Source organism: Cetorhinus maximus, chromosome 6 (assembly GCF_964194155.1).
Source record: "Cetorhinus maximus chromosome 6, sCetMax3.hap1.1, whole genome shotgun sequence".
Classification (NCBI taxonomy): domain Eukaryota; kingdom Metazoa; phylum Chordata; class Chondrichthyes; order Lamniformes; family Cetorhinidae; genus Cetorhinus; species Cetorhinus maximus.
In genome coordinates this window covers 15,138,659-15,159,178 of record NC_135884.1, presented here as the reverse complement: position 1 = coordinate 15,159,178, position 20,520 = coordinate 15,138,659, and the positions used below count along the sequence as shown (strand labels likewise).

Genomic DNA, 20,520 nt, shown 5'->3' with positions numbered 1-20,520 from the left:
GGGAAATGTGGCCCCAGTGTATTTGCCATCATTTGTGCAATAGTGACACTGGATGCCAGGGACACATTGAGATTTTTGGAGTTGGACTTTTTGCTGATTATTCCATCGTGTTCAGCTACATTTATATTTCATTTAATGAAGCAGCTCAAGTCAGCCAATAGCAGGACCTGAATAAACATTCAGTCTTGGGCTAACATGTGGCAGATAATATTCGTGCCACATGGTGACAGGTAAAATTACCATATTGAACAAAGTAAAGCCCAACCATCTCCCCATGATCCAAAATGGCACCATCATCAGCAAGACCTCACCGTGAACATCTGGAGGTCAACTTTGAACAGAAGCTGAACGACTATATGAATACCATGGGCCACTTAAACAGAGCAGGGGTTGGGGCTCACTTCTTGACCCATCAAAATTTCTCCGCCATCTGCAAGACTCGAGTCAGGAATTTGATGGAATACTCGCCCCTTTTCTGGATGGCTGCAACCACAGCAATATTCAAGTTGCTCAGCACCTTCCGGTACAGAGCAATTCATTTGATCGTGCTCCTGCTGCTGGATTCAGTCAGTACACACCCCGTCCATTACTGATGCATTGTGGCTGCAGTATGTGCAGCTGCATTGAGAGGCACATTTTTGTGGCAGACAAACCCCACCCATTGTGCACCTGAAGTCTGCAAAACATAAAATTCCAGGTTAAATGTTTTCAGTGAAAACTAAGGAAGTGTTGGATAAATGCAATTTACTCAAGAATGATATGAAATACAAACAGAAAATGTTGGAAAAACTCAGCAGGTCAAGGCAGTCTCCATGGCGAGAAAAAAACAAAAAGCTACTGCAGGTGCTGGAAATCCAAAACAAAAACAGAATTACCTGGAAAAACTCAGCAGGTCTGGCAGCATCGGTGGAGAAGAAAAGAGTCGACGTTTCGAGTCCACAGGGTCAGGTGGACTCGAAACGTCGACTCTCTTCTTCTCCACCGATGCTGCCAGACCTGCTGAGTTTTTCCAGGTAATTCTGTTTTTGTCCATGGCGAGAAGCTGAGTTAACTTTTCAGGTCGCTGACCTTTTGTCACATTTCAGGTTGATGAGCTTTTGTTGAATGATAAGTGTTGTGCTGGTAATACTGGTAATAAGGCTGTTTTCATCTTTTTGTATAAGATCACAAATGATGGAGTTGTGGAAAAGTGGTAAAAGAAATCTTATTAATTGGGTTATATTTTCAGAATTTAATAAAACTGTTTTAATAAAACTTTTGAAGGATTGGGAACGCTAATTTGAGAGATGTCTACAAGGCATCCTTTTTACTTTTTCCCTCAAACATTTCTTTTTATTCATTCACGAGATCTGGGCTTCACTGGCTAGGCCAGCATGTATTGCCCATCCCTAGTTGTCCTTGAGAAGGTGGTGGTGAGCTGCCTCCTTGAACCGCTGCAGTCCATGCGGTGTAGATACACCCACAGTGCTGTTAGGAAGGGAGATTCAGGATTTTGACCCAGCGACAGTGAAAGAACAGCAATATATTTCCAAGTCAGGATAGTGAGTGACTCTGAGGGGAACTGTCAAGTGGTGGTGTTCTTATACATCTGCTGCCCTTGTCCTTCTAGGTGGTAGTGATTGTGGGTTTGGAAGGTGCTGTCTAAGGAGCCTTGGTAAATCCCTGCAGTGCATCTTTCTGTATCTGGTAAGCCACATCAACCATAGTAGCACAGTCTTGATTCTCTTCATGTTGGATTTACACTGTTTTGAATGCTGGAGAACTCCTGAAATTGTTGCTGAAAACGTCCTTCCATCGGAGAGCTGAACACTTCCTTTCCAGAGAGTCTCATCGTCAGCAGCCCTTTTTACCTTCAAACCATAGATTTTGAATTGCCTATGTCATGAGTGTCTATTTCTGTTTCTCATGTTCTTTTCTGATGGTTCTAATATTTATAATTTACAACAAAAGATGAATCCGCTTCAATAACATTGACAGTAATACACACCTGCAAAAGCAAAATAATGTGGATACTGGAAATCTGAAATATAAATAAATACTTGAAGTACTCCACAAGTCAGGCAGCATTTGGGGAGAGAGAAACAGAGCTAACGTTTCAGGTTGATAACTATTTGATTTTATAATACACAGCTGATTTGGTAGAGGTGTTGTGCTTAATGTTTTTAACTGCACTGATTGGGGTTCTCAGCCTTGTATCTTCCTAATAAGCCACTCACATTTCTTGTCGCTGCTCGTCATCTTGAACAGGTAATTGGAAGTAAGAGAAGAAATATGTGTTAAAATATGTCCTCACCTCCTCAGCTCTACAATCCTCCTAGATCTCTGCACTCCAATTCTGGTCTCTTACACATCCCCAGTTTCCAATGCTCAAAAAAATCAGTATCCATTCCATGAGCTGCCTAGGCCATAAGCTCTGGAATTCCTTCCTCAAACCCCTCTACCGGTCACTTCTCCTTTGAAAAGCTCTTTAAAATCTACCTCTGTGAACAATGACCTATCCTAAAGTTTTCTTATGTAGTTCAGCTTCAAATTTTATTTGATAGCTCTCCTGTAAAATGCCTTGGGATGTTTTACTGTGTTAAAGGTTCTATATAAATGCAAGTTAGAACATAACATAAGAAATAGAAACAAGAGTAGGCCATTCAGCCCTTTGAATCTGCTTTTCCTTTCATTATGATTATAGCTGACCTACCTCAATTCATCCTTTCCACACTATTCCCACACCCCTTAATGTCCAAATACTTATTGATCTCTGTCTTGAATACACTCAAGGACCAAGTATATCCATAGCTTTCTGGAGTAGAGGAGGGGAATTCCAATACTCCATAACCCTTTGAGTGAAGAAATTTCTCTTCATCCCCATTCTAAATAGCTAATCCCTTATTCTGAGACTGTGGCAAGTCAGGGGAAACATCTTCCCAGCATCACTTTATCAAGCTCCTTAAAACATTTTATGTTTCAATGCTGTCACATTTCATTCTTCTAAGTTCCAGGAAACATAGGCCCAATCTACTCATTCTCTCCTCACAGGGCAATCCCTTCATCCAGGAGTCAGTCTAGTGAACCGTCGTAACATGGTCAGGAAGGCTATTGTCTGAAGGAGACCAAAACGGTACATATGGGGCAGAATTTAATATGGGTGGTGGGGGGCCCATCATACCATATGAAATCTGGTGGCACCCCTGCTGCCAACCAGATCACAGGGAGTCCTGACATAATGAAGTTCCTAACTGACAGCAGGAATCCTGCTCCTGGCTACTCCGTGGTCATTTAATTGCTGTACTGCCATGTCTGGGGCAGATATTCTACAATGCCCCCGCCCCCCAAGAGCCGCCAGACAATCAGAGGCCAGCAGCTCTAGGTTCTCTGGGAAGCCGCTGCCAACTGGAGTGGAGGGGAATGGGAGTTGACAGCAAGGGCAGAGGTTGGTTTCCTGCAGCCTCTACCCCTTCACAATGCCTAATCCCACAAAATGGGGCAGAGGATGCCTGAGGAAGAGTGATCCCCTCCCACCATCCCACAAAAGACCGCAGACAAACCTGACAGGGTTGCGGGTCAGCCTCCCTGGATAGCAACTCCCCCACCTGTCACTGGTTGAATACTGGCGGCGGCAGGATGTGTTGTAAGGTTGTATTTTGCCTCTTGAAGAGGTCTAGAGGCGTCTGATTGAACAAAAACTGTTTATTAATAACAAATATATACATATAGGATATAGTCCTGACTAGGTGCTATCTTCATGCCGACTTCTACCAGACTCACTACTACACCCATGTGACTCTTCACATTGTAATGTAGGTGGTGCTATTTCCCCAGTCCCACATTAACCCTTACAGTCCTGAAGACCCTATTACTACATCTCCCCCAAAGTCTTTACCCACATGTATTTGCAACTATATTGACATGCTATTCCTTCTCCTTCCAAATCTCTGACTTTACAGATTCAGATGGTCTGGAGGCTTTACGACTCTTCCAGATCCCGTTCTTTTCAAGTTTGGAGGAGTGGTAACTTCAACTGCTTTGGGCTGACTTTGGTGGTCTGGAGTTGACGTTCTAGTACTTGATGTTGCAATTATTTGGGTTTCTACATCTAGTTCGCATAAATGTATGATAGGAGGTTTGCCAGGAAGGAGGAGGTTTGCCAGGAAGAATGAGGAGAAGACGTTTCCTGTTCTGTTTGATTGTGCCTTCTGGGGTATGTATCAAGTAAGACCATCATTGATCTTCATCTCTCAGGACAATGATGCTTACTCTGTCGAGGTCCCTGATCCAAACCTTGTGATCTTCGTTTAGCCTGGGCAGATTTCTAATACAGTGCCTCCTATTGTAAGTGGAAACTTCTCGCTGTCTATAGGACTGTTCTTGGTCCTGAACCTTCTGATTGTCCTTGATGCCAACCCTGGGATTAATTTCTTCAGCAGCATGGGAAGTTCAGTGCAAAGTTTTCTGCCTATCAGCAGTTCTGATGGGGCTAATCCACACTGTAGTGAGGTGGACCTATGTCAAAAGCACCGTTGGAAAGTCATCATTTGTCTTCAAGAGGGTTTTAATAGTGTGGACACCCCTTTCCACCTCACCGTTAGATTATGGATACCTTGGGCACTGGTGAGGTGTTGAAATCCTTAATCCTGGCAAAATGAGAAAAGTATTCATTAGTGAAATTCGGCCCTTTGTCGGACACCACCTGGTCCATGGAGCCATGGATCACAATGATTTCTTTCAACGACCTAATGACCGATTTTGTAGTCATTGTGTGTAAATGCTTCACTTCGATCCACCAAGAGAAACAGTCAACAGTGATGAGGAAGGACTTTCTGTTGTATATGCATAGATCCATTCCCAAATGTCCCCACAGTCTGGTAGGGAGAGGTGTGGGGATAAGTGGGCTCCCTATGGACTGGTTTGTGCAGCGCGCACACCTGGCAGTTTAAAATCATCTCTTCAATTGCTCTTAGTTTTTCCTGGCAACCACACTTCAGACTGGGCATGTACTCTGCACTTTGTGACACCCAAGTGGTCTTGGTGGATTCGTTGTGGAATGTCCGACTGGAGTAGCGCTTCACTTGCACCTCCTTCAATTTGGTCTACTGCATTCAATGCTCTCAATGCGGCCTCGTCTATATTAGAGAGGCCGAATGCAGACTAGGTGACCACGTTGCAAAACACCTTCAGTCTGTATGCAAGCATGACACAGACCTTCCTGTCGCTTGCCATTTCAACACACCACCCTGCTCTCGCGCCCACATGTCCGTCCTTGGCCTGCTGCAATGTTTCAGTGAAGCCCAATGCAAACTGGAGGAACAGCACCTCATCTTCCAATTAGGCACTTTACAGCCTTCCGGACTTAACATTGAGTTCAGCAACTTCAGACCATGAACTCTATTTTTACCCCTTTTTTCACAATTCATTTTTATTCTTTATCCACTTATTTTTATTTTTTAAATTATTTATTTTTATTTTTATTCTTTTATTCATTTTTTTATCCCCCATTTTTATTCAATTTTCGATCCTTTTTTCCCCACCCCCACAAGGGCCATCTATGTTCTTGTTGTTCTTTGAGTGCTTACCCTTGTTCTGCTATTATCACATTCTGCTTTCTTACCTTTGCCACTATCAGCACCTTTTTTAGCCCTTACCGCTACCATTAACACCCCCTTTGTCCTTTTGTTCATGACATCTTTGTTAATCTCTCCTTTGCCCCCACCTATCGCTGGCCTCCTACCTAGCTTCACCTGCTCCACCCCCCCTTAAACAGTATAAATTTCATCACATTTCTACTTCTTTTCAGCTCTGAAGAGTCATACAGACTCGAAACGTCAACTCTGTTTCTCTCTCCACAGGTGCTGTCAGACCTGCTGAGTTTTTCCAGCATTCTCTGTTTTTGTTTCAGATCTTCTGTAGATTGGTGTACATCCGAAAGAGTATTATCGGCCACACCCATTACTAGTCAATCTCTATGAGCTCTGACTTAAGGTCACCATTGTCACTGCCTTCAGCCAATCTATATAATTTATTTATGAAGGAGTCTATGGTTCCCCAGGCTTTTGGACTCTCTTTTTAAATTTTGCTCACTCCAAAATTTTATTGCTTCTTAGGTTAATATAGATGTCAAAGGACTGCATGACCTCTTAAAATTTATTGGAAGATTCATTTATTCTTTGTCTGGCAATTATGTCATTCGCTATTGGACTTACTGAATATAGTAGTGTATTCACTTGTTAAGCCTCTGTTTTATTATTCAAACCTAATGCTATCATATATCTTAAAAGTCTTCTCCATAACGCCCAATTTTGCATCTGGTCTGGCCTTCCCATCTGCCTTAATTGGTCTGGCAGTTTTGATTTGTCATCCATGGCCATTTTCAGCCCAGCGGAATACAGCTTTAATTTTGCATTATCAGCAAACCCAGATACATTACTCTCAGTCCCCTCATCTAGGTTATTGAAATAGGTTATAAATAACTGAGACCCAAGCACTGTTCCTTGCGGTACCCCACTAGGTAAAGCCTACCAGTCTGACAATGACCTGTTTATTTTCTGTTACTTACAGGCTTCAGTTTGTGCAAATATATTGCCCTCAATCCCATGTACCCTAATTATGTGTTATAATCTCTTGTGTGGTACCTTATTCACATGCCTTTTGAAAATCCAAATACATTACATCCATTGGTTCCCTCTTATCTACTCTGCTAGCTACAACCCTGAGAAACTTGGGCAGATTTGCCATAAATCTGTGTTAGCTCTTTTTTATAATTGCTCTGTTAACTTGCCTTAATAATAGGTCCTAGCATTTTCCCAACTGTTAATTTCAGGCTAACTAGCCTGTAGTTCCCCATTTTTCTTCTTTCTTGAATAGTGCTACCTTCCAGCCAATGGGAACTATTCTTGAACCCAGGAATTTGTGGAAGATCAAAACTAATCATCCACTATCTCAGTAGCTTATTGTTTTAAAACCCTCGGGTGCATGCCATCAGGTTCGGGGATCTGTTCACTCCTCTTAAGTCTCATTAATTTCTCCAGTACTAATTCTTTGCATGTATTATCCCTAAGTTTCGCATTTCCATTCGACTCTTGGTTCCCCAATACTTCCAGAAGGTTTTTTTTATATATCTTCTACTGTTATGTGTACACTCCTAACATTAATTTACATTGCAATACCCCCTGCTTCCTCCTCCTTCTGTAACTCAACTGCTAACCTTGTGTAAGCCAGACATCTGAACTTGTAGCATCAATGCCTTTAAATTTTAAAAAAATGTTTGCTTTGCATCTGTGTATTCTCTATTCTACTGGTCTGTATTGTCTCTTAACACATTTTAATTTTGTTCCTGAAGTTTGGAGCACTGTGCTATTCTTCAATGCAGCTCTCTCATCTGCCATTTAACCTGCTTTATCATGCTTTGTTGTAAATGTCTAGAATTTTTTGCCATCCCCTCACAGGCCCCACTAATTTTTGTTTTAGTTTTTCTCCCAGTCTGGTTTCCCACCATCCTGCTCATCATTTTGCAGTTTTGCCCCCCGTTTGCTTTTTGCCAAGCTTGCCCCTCTATTTTACCTTTCCCACTCACATCTTTTTATCTGACAGCCCTTGCTTTTTTTTCCCTCTTCCACTCCTCATTTTTCCTTAGGCCCTCCAGTACTGGACACATTGTTGCCCTTCCATTCACTAGACCACCCACTAACTTGCCCACCTGGCTTTTTAAAACGTCGTTTCTTCTTTGGGTTCCATTCACTTCCGTTTTTCTCCCTGTTGCCCCAGCTCCAGCCCCTTTCACTTCATTAATGTATTGCTGCCCACATCTAATTATCATTGTTGCCCATAGCTTTAATATACTCAATTTTATTACTAAAATGCTGCCCACTGATCCATTAGTTTCTTTTTAGCTCTTGACTGCTCATTACTATATTTACTAATGGTGTCCATGCTCTAGAAGTTTATTGATTCAGTAGTTGCTGGTGCTATATAAATTCAATGCTGCCTGCATATCTGTTTTGCAGTGTTCATCAGTAACCTTTAGTTGTTGTCTGGGTGTAGTGATGCATGTGGCCTGTGTTGGTTTTTGTAGTTTGGGTTTTCTTATTGTAGCTGTATAAAAAACATTTTGTTATACCTTAAATTCTATTTTGACTGTTAATCTAGAATTACCTATCACACTGACCACTTATGCTGTCCCCAATTTTAGGGTTTACTGCCAGCACATTTTTTCGAAACATCAAAATAAAGCTTTACAATATTGTATGGATCTTGCCTCCCCATGCACAATGTCCCAAGTGATTTACTGGTATATATTAAAAATAAACCTCAGTGTGACCCATTGAAGAGGAAGACTGGCAAAATGGTAGCTTTCATGAGGTCACAGGACCTAATTGGAGTGTGAGACAAAAATCAAATATTCAAACAAAAAATGTATGCATTTGTTTTAGTGATTATAGAATGAGGAACCTGGTTTATGCATGTTTCAATGCGACCTGCTGTCTTTCCCCAAAGGTGGACATTCTTTTTGTTGGCACATGAATAGACACTAAATTGAATTCTAACATTTTATTGCTGTTAGTGTGAGAAGATCATTACTGAAGAGTTGAGAGCAGTTCCTCTGCACCACTATCCTGAGTTTGTGGAGGCCTGTGCAGACCTCATCAATGAAGAATGGAAGAGGAGCAAAGCATCTCGGATTCATTCACTCCAGAAATCCTCCAATTGTTTCCCAGTTTGTCTTGTGTTGATAAGGACTTTGAAGAATGTCTGCAACTCTGGGAATGAAACTAAAGGCCAATTGGTGGGTCACAGTAGGCTCTCCCATGTGGTTGGCAAACGCACTGCCTTGTTTGTGGAGACAGTTGTTATTGCTAAGGAGTTCCGAGGCAAGGGTTACGGTAGAAAACTAATGGAGGCCACTGAAGCCTATGCCAAGCTCCGTGGGTTCAAAACTCTGTATCTCACTACTCATGATAAACAACATTTCTATTCCCATTTGGGATATGTGTTATCCAAACCAGTCCAGAATGCAGGGTCAATGACCACATTCATGCACATGGAATTCCTTGAAAAGCTGTCTCTGAGTTCTACTCTGCAACCCTCATGTAATTCCAGTCACTGCCAATCATCAGGGACAGTTTTAGATTGTTCAGGTGTTGTATCCTCAGGTACTACTCCCCACCCTACATCTCCTAACTCTTCATCAGCTCACTTACATTTACAGACCCCAATCCCAGCTCCTAATCCTCCATCTTTTTCACCACTTAAGTTTCTCCCTTGCCCCTCTTTACAAATATCTGCTCCACCGATTTCTGCATCTGCTCAAATACATAGACATAATCCTCCTTTACCATATCATCCCATGTCATCTTCGCAGTCAAATGAGTCAACAACTTCTCCAACCACTTCTCTCATTACATTGTCTTCACAACATGGACAACATATGGCTCCCGTGTCTTGTATCTCAACCACTTCACAGTTAGGTGCATGTATTCCCATTCCACCCCCACCCCCACCCCCTCCTCCATCCTCACAATTATCCCAATTTCCTTGTCATTCTGATACACCAGGAAACAAGCATAAACCGTTTAAGGGAAAAGGAGGCGATATGCAGAACCAATTGGATACCCCTTACCGAGATGTCAAAGGCCTTCCTGTCTTCTGGATGAAGAAGGACATGTAATTTGATAAAAATCTGTTTGAAATGCATTAAATAAGCTGATTGAAGGCTGCCAGTGGAACACAGCAGACTAAAAGAATGAGGAGATATACTAGGAAAATTTCTTTACTGGGGCACGGAATGCTTGGTCATGTGGAGTGGTTGAGGCAGAGATTACTGTATCTTTTAAAGTCAAATCAAATAACAGGACAATGGGTAGGGTGAGCTCAGGTTTGGATTGGACTAGCATAGACACAATAAGCCAAATAGCTGTTTTCTATGATATAAACCTCTTCTTGCATGTTTAATGTGTGTTCGACCACGAGCACCGACCTGGCAAAGTTTGTTGTCTGTTATATTTTGTTGATTTGTTTACATGTGAGTTTGAGTACTTACTTGAACTCATCAGAATAAAACATTGTGTTCCTGTGATACGTTACTTTTCATTCTGCTAACCAATCATTTTGATACTGAAGTAAATTAAATTCTCAATGAGTTAATGCTTCCATGAATCTGAGTCAACTGCTGTTCCCAAGTGGCTGGTATGGGATTGCAAATTTGATGTAGGTTGGGAACCTGCATTTTACCTCTACCCCTGGCACTGTGCCAGCCCAAAAACAGTTAAACAGTTCACCCAAACTGATTTTTTTTTTATTTTGTGTAATTTATTGTACTCACTAAATATACCGATAAATATAGTGCCATTCCAGTTGTTTTGTAATCTATGTAATGCTGTTGCTCTACAGCCTTGGCTTGCTAACTGTTGCGCTGGATGGCACATATTCAACTGAATCAGTGAAGATATCTTGAATTCAATTTTGTTCAACAAAAAAAATTAGAGACAGGATGTAGATTCATTTCAGCTCATTCTCTTCAGTTCATACTCTCTGATAGTTTGTCCATTACTTTTTCCATTTTGCTGAATTTTTGTGTTTCAAGGTGAGATTTCTTTGCTGAAGAATGAAATATCATCTATTCCTGACAATTGTGCTATAAAATTGGATTATCCAGTAATTTGAAGTAAGCAATGTAAATAACACAGAAAAGTTGGAATTAAGTGCCTAAAAATGATCAGATAATTCAAATTGAACAACTTGAGTGAACTAATTTTTCCACTTTTTTCACCATTTATTAGTATTGACCACACCAAGGTATGGGAGAAAACAGGTTGGATGTTAGTTTAAACTCCTTCCAAAGTGCACCCATTAACATGTCTTAAACTTATTTGTATAGATGTGCCATTTCTATTTCCCACATCAGATCCTTTTGTGCCCTCTAAGTAAGACTGCTAATTTAATAATTAATCGGTGTTAATTTTATTCTTGAATTTATACATGCTAGAATTGTGTTGAGGCTTCCTGTAACTGATTTCACTTCAGACCTGTAAAATGCAAAACAGATTTCATCCTGTTGATCCAAGCTGAAGTGGATCTTTGGTCATGGTACTTAAAGGACATTTTTTTAATCTGCCTGAGACATCCCATCCCTTAACCTTGTTTTGAAATGGGACTTGTATATTCTGCATTGCCTCACCTGTAAGAGCATTCAATTAATTATGTACTCTAAACTTCCACATACAAATGAATATGAACAAGGAGCAGTAGGCCATTCAGCTCCTCGAGCCTGCTCTGCCATTTAATAAGATCATGGCTGATCTGCATCCCACCTACCGCCGATAACCTAGCAACCCCTTGCTTATCAAGAATATATCCACCTCTGCCTTAAAAATATTCAAAGACTCTGCTTCCACCACCTTTTGAGGAAGAGAGTTCCAAAGACACATGAACCTCTGAGTGAAAGAATTTTGCCTCATCTCTGTTTTAAATGGGCAACCCCTGATTTTTAAACAGTGACCCCTAGTCCTAGATTCTCCCACAAGAGGAAACATCCTCTCCATATCCACGTTGTCAAGACCCCTCAGGACCTTACATGTTTCAATCAAGCCACCTCTTACTCTTCTAAACTCCAGCGGATACATGCCTAGTCTGTCCAACCTTTCCTTATAAGACAACCCACCTATCCCAGGTATTAGTCTGGTAAAGCTTCTCTGAACTGCTTCCAACACATTTACATCCTTCCTTAAGTAAGGTGACCAATACTGTACACAGTACTCCAAATGTGGTTTCACCAATGCCCTGTAAAACTGAAGCATAACCTCCCTAGTTTTGTATTCCATTCCCTTCACAATAAATGATAACATTCTATTAGCTTTCCTAATTACTTGCATACTAGCCTTTTGTGATTCATGCACTAGGACGCCCAGATCCCTCTGCATCTCAGAACTTTGCAATCTCTCACCATTTAGATAATATGTTTCTTTTATTCCTGACAAAATTGACAATTTCACATTTTCCCACATTAAACACCATCTGCCAGATCTTTGCCCACTCACTTAACCTATCTATATCTGTTTGTAGCCTCCTTATGTCCTCTTCACAACTTGCTTTCCTACCTATCTTGTGTCATCAGCAAATTTGGCAACCATCCCTGCATCCAAGTCATTTATATAAATTGTAAACAGTTGAGGTCCCAGCACTGATCCCTGTGGCACGCTACTCATTACATCTTGCCAACCAGAAAAAGACCCATTTATGCCTACTTTCTGCTTCCTGTTAGCCAGCAAATCATCTATCCATGCCAATGTGTTACCCTCTATATTATGAGCTTTTATTTTCTGCAATAACCTTTGATGTGGCACTTTATCAAATGCCTTCTGGAAATCTAAGTACACTACATCCACCGGTTCCCCTTTATCCATAGTACATGTTACTTCCTCAAAGGACTCCAGTAAGTTGGTGAAGCACAATTTCCCTTTCACAAAACTATGTTGACTCTGCCTGATGCCCTTGAGCTCATCCAAGTGCCCTGCTATAACTTCTTTACTAATAGCTTCTAACATTTTCCCTACGACAGATGTTAAGCTAACTGGCCTGTAGTTTCCCGCTTTGTGTCTCTGCTTTTTTGAATAATGGAGTTACATTTGCTAACTTGCAATCTAATGGGACCTTCCCTGAATCTAGGGAGTTTTGGAAAATTAAAACCAATGCATCAACTGTCTCACTCGACACTTCTTTTAAGACCCTAGGATGAAGCCCATCAGGAATAGGCCATCATCCAAATCGGGTAAATTATAAGAACACTGTCCCATTAAAAGTTGGACACTACATGGTGTTATAAATGTACATGGTCTTCGTAAAGCTCTTTGCTTTAGGCCTAGTTCCAGTATGACAACTCTTTGTTATTTTACTCCTTTCATCAAAAGAACAAATTTCTGTTGTATAATAGAGGGAACGTTGTTCTTTAACATTTTACTTTCATAGAATTCCAAAGCACAATCCAAGTCAGGATTTCAAACTAATGTGACATATATGCCTCAAGATTCCCACATGGATATTATTGGGATTCAGAATGGATATTATAGGGATTCAGAATCACAAGTGTCAGTAATGCTGATGCTATAACACCACACTTCTCATGCTCATGGTGCTTTTGTTACTTCAATTATTTATTCAACGAATATCATTTAATTTTTTTAATGACTGGACAGAAATACAGGAATATTCAACTGCTGGTTGGACACCCTTTTGAGAAAATTGCTCTTTGTTGCTCATACAACATTGAACTGAATTTTATTAATCAATAGAATGCTCCCACATGTAGTTTACTAGCCATTGCACTGAGAAGTACAAAGTGAATCAAGCAGAGTCAGCATGGCTTCATGAAGGGGAAAACATGCCTGACAAATTTATTAGAATTCTTTGAGGTAACAAGCAGGATAGATAAAGGGGAACCAGTAGATGTAATATATTTGGATTTCCAAAAGGCATTCGATAAGGTACCACACATAAGGCTACTTAATAAGATAAGAGCCCATGGTGTTGGGGGTAGAATATTAGCATAGATTGGCGAGCTAATAGAAGACAGGGAATTGGGATAAGGGGGGCATTTTCAGGATGGTAACCATAACTAGTGGAGTGCCACAGGGATCAGCGCTGGAGCCGCAATTATTTACAATTGCTCATTCCCCCTTCAAGTGGATTCCCTTTGCTCATTAACCACCCATCCCACACACCCCCCCCCCCCCCCCAAACCAACCTAAAGATGCTACCCCCTTTCTTCCTCCCTGCCTGCACTGCACTGAATCTGGGATCCATTGGGGCCTTCATCCTGGTCCTGCTTGCAGTCACATCGAGGACCTCATCATGTACAGTCTCAAACCAAGTTTGAAATCCATCAAAACCAGTTTATAACTAGATTCAGGTAAAACCAACACCTTTTTTGTTGACCCTAGATAATGCGTGCCAAAGCTACGTAATCAAACAACTGAATACAGCGGTACATAAACGGTTAAGTATTTAATGAACTCCACGTGACAACATATGATCTATGGACTTCAATACAAATGCAGAGTGCGGTGGACCTTTCATTTCTGTTTTGTAAATTAAGGAGACCAGCATTTTGCAATGCATTGTAATTATTTGTATACTGAAATTATCATAATTGTGCAACCCTTTTATTATTTTATACATTATTTTTATTCAAGTGGTTGTGTATGAATTACGATTACTTGTTTTATTTGTACTATCACCACAATTGTTCACTACCACTGTGATAATTTTTCAATAAACAATTACCTATCTAAAACGTCCCAAGGTACTTCACAAGATAGACAAAAAAAAGTCAACAGCAAGCCAAAGAATGAAATAAAAAGGGCTGATGACTAAAAGCTTAATCAAACAGGTAAGTTTTAAGGACTGGCTTAAAGATTGAGGTCCATCATTTAAAAAAACAGTTATATCAAAACATAAATGTGATCCTATAGCTGTTAAATTGTGTAGAACAAACCACGTTGAGTGTCAACAGTTCCACAGAAGACCACTGGCTGTGGGGTTTCCCAGCATGAAGCAGCCGTTGGCTGCAATGTGCTTTGAAACATCCTCAGAGTGTTATGAGGCAATGTATAAAAGCAAATTCATTTGTTTCTTCAGTTTTTCTGCAGGAGATGCAGAAGCATCAGCTTGGGTAATGGTGAGTAAGCCAGTCATCTTGCACATGTTGGCTGCGTGTAAAATATTATTAACACTTTACAAAATTTATGTAATGACAACTTGTAGAATCAGAGCTCCATTTTCCTGATCTTTATCAAAAAATATACAAATATGTTTTTAAGAACAGAGCAACTGCTTGGTGAGGTTTACAAAATAACGACTATTTTTAATTTTTTAACGTAATTAGAGTACTTACAACGGACACAGTCAATGAAGGGAAAGTCATTTGGCTTCTCTGCAGCAAGAATCAGCAACTATTTTTAGTCAGAGTACCATTAATGAAGGTGTTAAAAACAGACTGGAGAAAACTGATACTTAAAATGTGACTTCAGAAAATTAACCAGTTGTTGATCATGCAATTTGAATAAAGTATTTTTGCTGTAAATGACAGAGAAATAGAAGTTACATCACAATGAAGGTGTGACATATATGTAGACACTGAGGTTGGACTAAATAGTATGGTTATTATCTTAGTCTATGCTGTATCAAAGGAGACCATTGATAGAGCCAGTATGCATATGCTACATGGCAGTAAAAGCATGGAAAACCATATTTATGCTATATATGTGAAATCCATAGAAGCTTTAGGGGTATATAGGGAAATTTAAGAAGCGTGTGAGCTGTCTTACCAACCATGAACATGTGATAATGTTTAAGATTGCTGTAAATTTGAGTAAGTGTGATAGAAACCTTGATAATTTTTTTACTACTTCCATGTTTCAAATCATTTTACCAGCCCCTTATAAATAATTTCGACATTTATTACTGGTGAAATTAAACTGTCAAACTTATTTTTCGTTATTTCGACATTTATTACTGGTGAAATTAAACTGTCAAACTTAAATCAATTGTGAAATTTATTGCAATATTTTAAAAGGTCTTTTCATTGTTATCAATTCAGATATACAGGCAAGGCTTATTGCAACCTGGTTGAATTCTTTAATGAGGTGACGAGGGAGTACATGTAATTATATAGGATACTTAGCACAAAAAGCAGGCCATTTAGCCAAACCAGTCTATCCCAGTGTTTATGCTCCACTTCACAGAATCTCAGAATTGTTACTGTGTAGAAAGAGGCCATTCAGCCCATCGTGTCTGCACCAGCTCTCTGAGCATTTTAACTTAGTGCCAATCTCCTGTCTTTTCCCTGTGAACCTGCACATTATTTCTATTTAAATAATCATCCAAGCCCTCTTGAATGCCTCAAAGAATGCCATTTGAGACTCTTCTATCTTTCCTCATCCAAATCTACCATTGTATCCATTCCCTTCTCCCTCATCTGCTTGTCTAACTTCCCCTTATATGCATCTGTACTATTCACTTCAACCGCTCCCTGTGGTAGCAAGTTCCACATTCACACCACTCTTTGGATAAATCACTTTCTTCTAAATTCCCTATTGGATTTCTTGGTGACCAACTTATTTTGATGGCCTCTAGTTATGCTCCTCCCTAATAGAGGAAACATCCTCTCTGTATTTGCTCTATCAAAACCAATCATCATATTAAAGAATATTAAAGAATTAGGTCACCACTCAGCTGCCTTTTTGCAAGAGAAAAAAGACCAAGCCTGTCAATGTTTTCCTGATGTGTATACCCACACGTTTCTGGTAATATCCTTTTAAATCCTCTCTGCACCCTCACTGGTACCCCTCTAACTTTTTTTTTTATAATTTGGTGACCAGAACTGCACACAATTCTCGTAAGTGTGTTCTAACCAATGTTGAAGACAAGATTAATATAACTGTCAGAGAAATTGCCAAGCCTGGTTGTGAAGAAGGCACTGAGACTGAACGCTTTGGTAGAGACTGTTTATTGCTTGTCATAGAGGTGACTTCTCCACTCCAACACAGTCTCTCGCAGTGCTGGCTGTCACTTTAAATACACATCTGAGTATAATTAGCTAATCAATACCCAACACCCGTTCACCTTATTCTTTAAACTACTGGGTATTTAACATCCGTCAACAGAACCCATTAGATACAGATTCCCCTCTTCTTTAAATTAAATTGATATGCAAACAAAAACTTCATAAGAAAAAACACAAAATGTCTTATTATCAATCTTTTACATATTCCATATTCCCCCCCCCCACCTAGCTTGAAAACAAAAAATAAATTAATAAGGTTACAACATGAAAATTTCTGTGTTCTCCTACTCCATTATAATACAAGGCTCTTCCAGGATATTCAACAATTTATTTGGATGAGCAGTTCTTTTTGTGAAACAATCTAACAAATGGTGACTTCCTTTGGAAATCTTGCTTTCCAACATCTCTTTTATACTCGTGAGATCAATCCTCAACCTCTTTTGCGTGACACTCTTTGTCGAATAGACATTGTCCCAGAGCAAATGGTTATCTATATAGCATTCTATAGGCACGTTTTCCCCAGATTGCCCCTTATATAGGAATTCCTTTAAAATACTCGATAAATACATGGCCATATCTGTCGCTATGTAAGTGTCTCCACAGCTAAGGCACTTTTCTCTATTTTTTTGATTCCCAGGCTAATGGACAACATTTAACATTTCTTCCCAATAAAATTATAATGAATCCTGCTGTACTCGAATAACTATTGGGAAGGTTAGTGTGTGAGACATCACTAAAAATGACTAATTTCATCCCTTCTGGGTCACCTAGGTCTGAAAATCTGAACGTAATTTCTTCTAAATTTAACTCCTTTAAGGTATTATTTGCTTTTTACACTTCCCCAACTGTAGCAAATTTCAGCATGGTGCTCAATTCTAATATGCCATAGCACACATCCAGTCTAGTTTGTGTGCATAACCAGTTTAATTGCCTAATTAAGCTTCTTAATTGATCCGCTTCTTCCTTGGTTGTAGGGTCTTCCTTTTGTGAGGATCTGGCCCTGTTTATCGGAATCCTATTAACATTCTCTAGGTAAGACTGTTGAGTCAGTTTAGTCTGCCTAATGTCCAACCCTATATACTTAAAAGCTTCAGAAGCCCAACTTCCAATTTTGAATTCCTTTATAATTTTATCTATCACAAATTTCTCAAATGATGCAGATCCAACTCCACCACCCCTCCAACACAGGAAATCATCTACATGCGTTAAGAAAATGCCTGCTAGTTTCCTTCAATGAAACATTGCTGGATCTGCTTTTAGCTGAGGACAACCAGCTTTTTGTAGGACAGACCTAACTGGAAAAATACCATACCCTGGATGCATCGTTTAGCCCATAAACACATTTTTTCAGCCTCCATAATTTCCCTTCTATTTCTCCAGCTTCTTTTGGAGGCTTTAAGAATAGTCCTCTTTGAAGTTGTTCCCCTTGCAAAAATGCTGCTTTGTCGTCAATGGATTTACGTTCCCATGAGTATGTCGCTAAAAGTGCTAGGAAAATCCTCAAACTTACTTTCTTTGATGTTGCGGATTCTGCTCTAACTTCCTGGTTGCCCAGTTGTTCCTCAAATCCCCGAGCCTTAGCTTTTATGTACCATCGGGAGTTACTTTCTCCATACGTATACATCTATAGGACAACGCTGGTTGTCTGTTGTCTGGCACCTCAGTGCAAACACCAAAAACTGTCCAACTGTCAAGCTCTTTTTGTTTTGCCTCCTTTACCAATTTACGATCTAACTTGTTAGTAGCCACTAGAACTTCTCTATCGTAGGGGCTTTCCTGCCCTTCCTACTATGGTGGCTTACCTCCACTTATTAGCCCCTTCTGGCATATATGCCACCCTAATTCCAACTTGCGGTAGTTGACCTTTTGTGATAAATGGCCCTATCCTGATCTGCATGGACAGAGTAGATAGTCAGAAGCTTTTTCCCAGGATGGAAAAGTCAATTACTAGGGGACATAGATTTAATGTGAGAGGAGAAAACTTTAAAGGAGACGTGCGGGGCAAGTTTTTTACGCAGAGGGTAGTGAGTGTCTGGAATTCGCTGCCAGAGGAGGTGGTGGAAGCAGGTACGATAGTGGTGTTTAAGAGGCAGCTTGACAAATACATGAATAGGATGGGAAAAGAGGGATACGGACCCCAGAAGTGCAAAATGTTTTAGTTTGACAGGCAATATGATCGGCGCAGGCTTGGAGGGCCGAAGGGCCTGTTCCTGTGCTGTACTTTTCTTTGTTCTTTGTTCAATATCACTTGGTCTACTCTCGGTTAGCTCGTAATCTGCCACAATCTGTTGTTCGTACTTGTCCAGCATCTGTGTGTGCAAAGTGCATGGTTCACAGTTTCCATCATCTGTTCAGGCTCCAGCAATGTGTAACAGTGCAAGTAAGTCACTTGGAACGTACTCTAATTGTTTGGTTACCATGTTGCAAGATTATCATTTTGCTATCAGCGCCTATAATTTTTCCTGGGCCTCTCCATTCTTTCTGCCCTTCTACTTTAAATTACGCCATGTACCTGGGCTTAAAATTCATTTCTAATGGCCTGATTCGATACCTCAAAGCTCTCCTGGTTTTTTCCTGAAACCTCTGCCTTAATAAATGCTCTCCTCTCTGCTTTTATGGCATTCAAAAGTTCTGCAAAAATTGAACAATGGCAGTCCCCTCCAAAGCCAGGGGATGGTCCCACATTATTGAAGGTATCTTCGGATTCCTGCCATAAACTAATTGATAGGGGCTGTAGCCCCCAGCCATCTGGAAGGTACTTTTTGCGTGTACTGCCCGCACTAGAGCAATTGTCAATTTACAATTCAGTTAACCAGCTAAAATTTTTCGGAGCATTTCGTCAATCACAGAGTGATTTCCTCTCATATCCCATTACTAAAAGGACTTTCTGTTGCTGTATGCATTGCTAACATATTCAAGTTTTCACACATACTCCTAAATTCATCATTGGCAAATTCTCCTCCATTATCTATTAAGAATTTAGCTGTTGCTCCCAGCCCCGTTCCTATCCATCTTTTCATTATTTTATCAGTATTTTTTTTGTCATTACTGAAAATTACCGTCGACAGACTAAATCTAGTCGCCACATCTACAAAATGTAGAAGAATTTTTTTTTCTTTATCCCATACTTTGAGGTCCTTCACTATGGTTCCATTAAAGTCTCTGCCAGTGGAAGACTTACAAGAGAACGCCATCACGACCAGTAGTACTTTTTACAAATATTACATTTTTCACTAATATCTTTGACAAGTCTAGTGTATTTCTCATCCTGTACCCCTACATTCTTTAATAGGATTTTCAACCTCTGGACAGAGGGATCTGCAAATTGTCAATGTAGTTTGGTAATAATTTGTTTCTTCTGCTTTAAATCCCTATCATCAGCTGCCATTAATTCCTCTTTTTAACAGTATGATTCGAGATGATAGGCCTTAAAAGAATACAATAATATCCTGACTGTAAATTGCAAACCTACAGATCTCCCAAAAATAATTGCTTTATCATGCTCCATGTCCAATTTCATTTGGGCCTTTTTCATTGAAGGCTTACTTTACACTAAAGGCATGTCACTTGATACCACATCATTACTGATAAAATGATTTACCCTTGCTATTTCGCACGGAATTACTGTTCTTTTTTGTGATTTCAATGTGTTACCATCACCGCACCCGAAACAAGTAGAATTGTCATATTCTTGACTTTTCTTTGGTCTTCCTTATTTAAAGAACCCATGTAACGTCTTAGCCAGCCCACTCCACATACCGTGGACATGCACCCACTATCTAGAACTGCGCAATTGAATGAATCTGCGACTAGGATACTCATTACTGGACTGAAGCTGCTGGTGACCAACGCAATTCTTTCTGATAGGTCAGAATCGTCCTCCTCACCTTCCATGGCATGTATTGTCTCAAATCCTCAGTTTTTCATTTTTGGGCAATTAAGGAAGGATGATGACCCCAGGTATAACCAAGGGGGTG

General features: G+C 40.1%; 1 protein-coding gene across 4 annotated transcripts in view; it reads left to right on the top strand.

Moving 5' to 3' along the window:
* Positions 1-20,520, top strand: part of LOC144681556 (hyaluronidase-like) — a 48,033-nt gene that overhangs the window by 15,666 nt on the left and 11,847 nt on the right. The window contains exon 3 of one of the 4 annotated variants that reach the window (XM_078543234.1): positions 8,549-10,060. The exons of the other annotated variants lie outside the window; for them this stretch is intronic. Coding sequence (XP_078399360.1) covers positions 8,549-9,652 — 1,104 coding nt within the window. The 3' untranslated portion in view covers positions 9,653-10,060. Of the gene's footprint in view, positions 1-8,548; positions 10,061-20,520 lie in introns of those variants that run through there. 4 annotated transcript variants of the gene reach the window in all.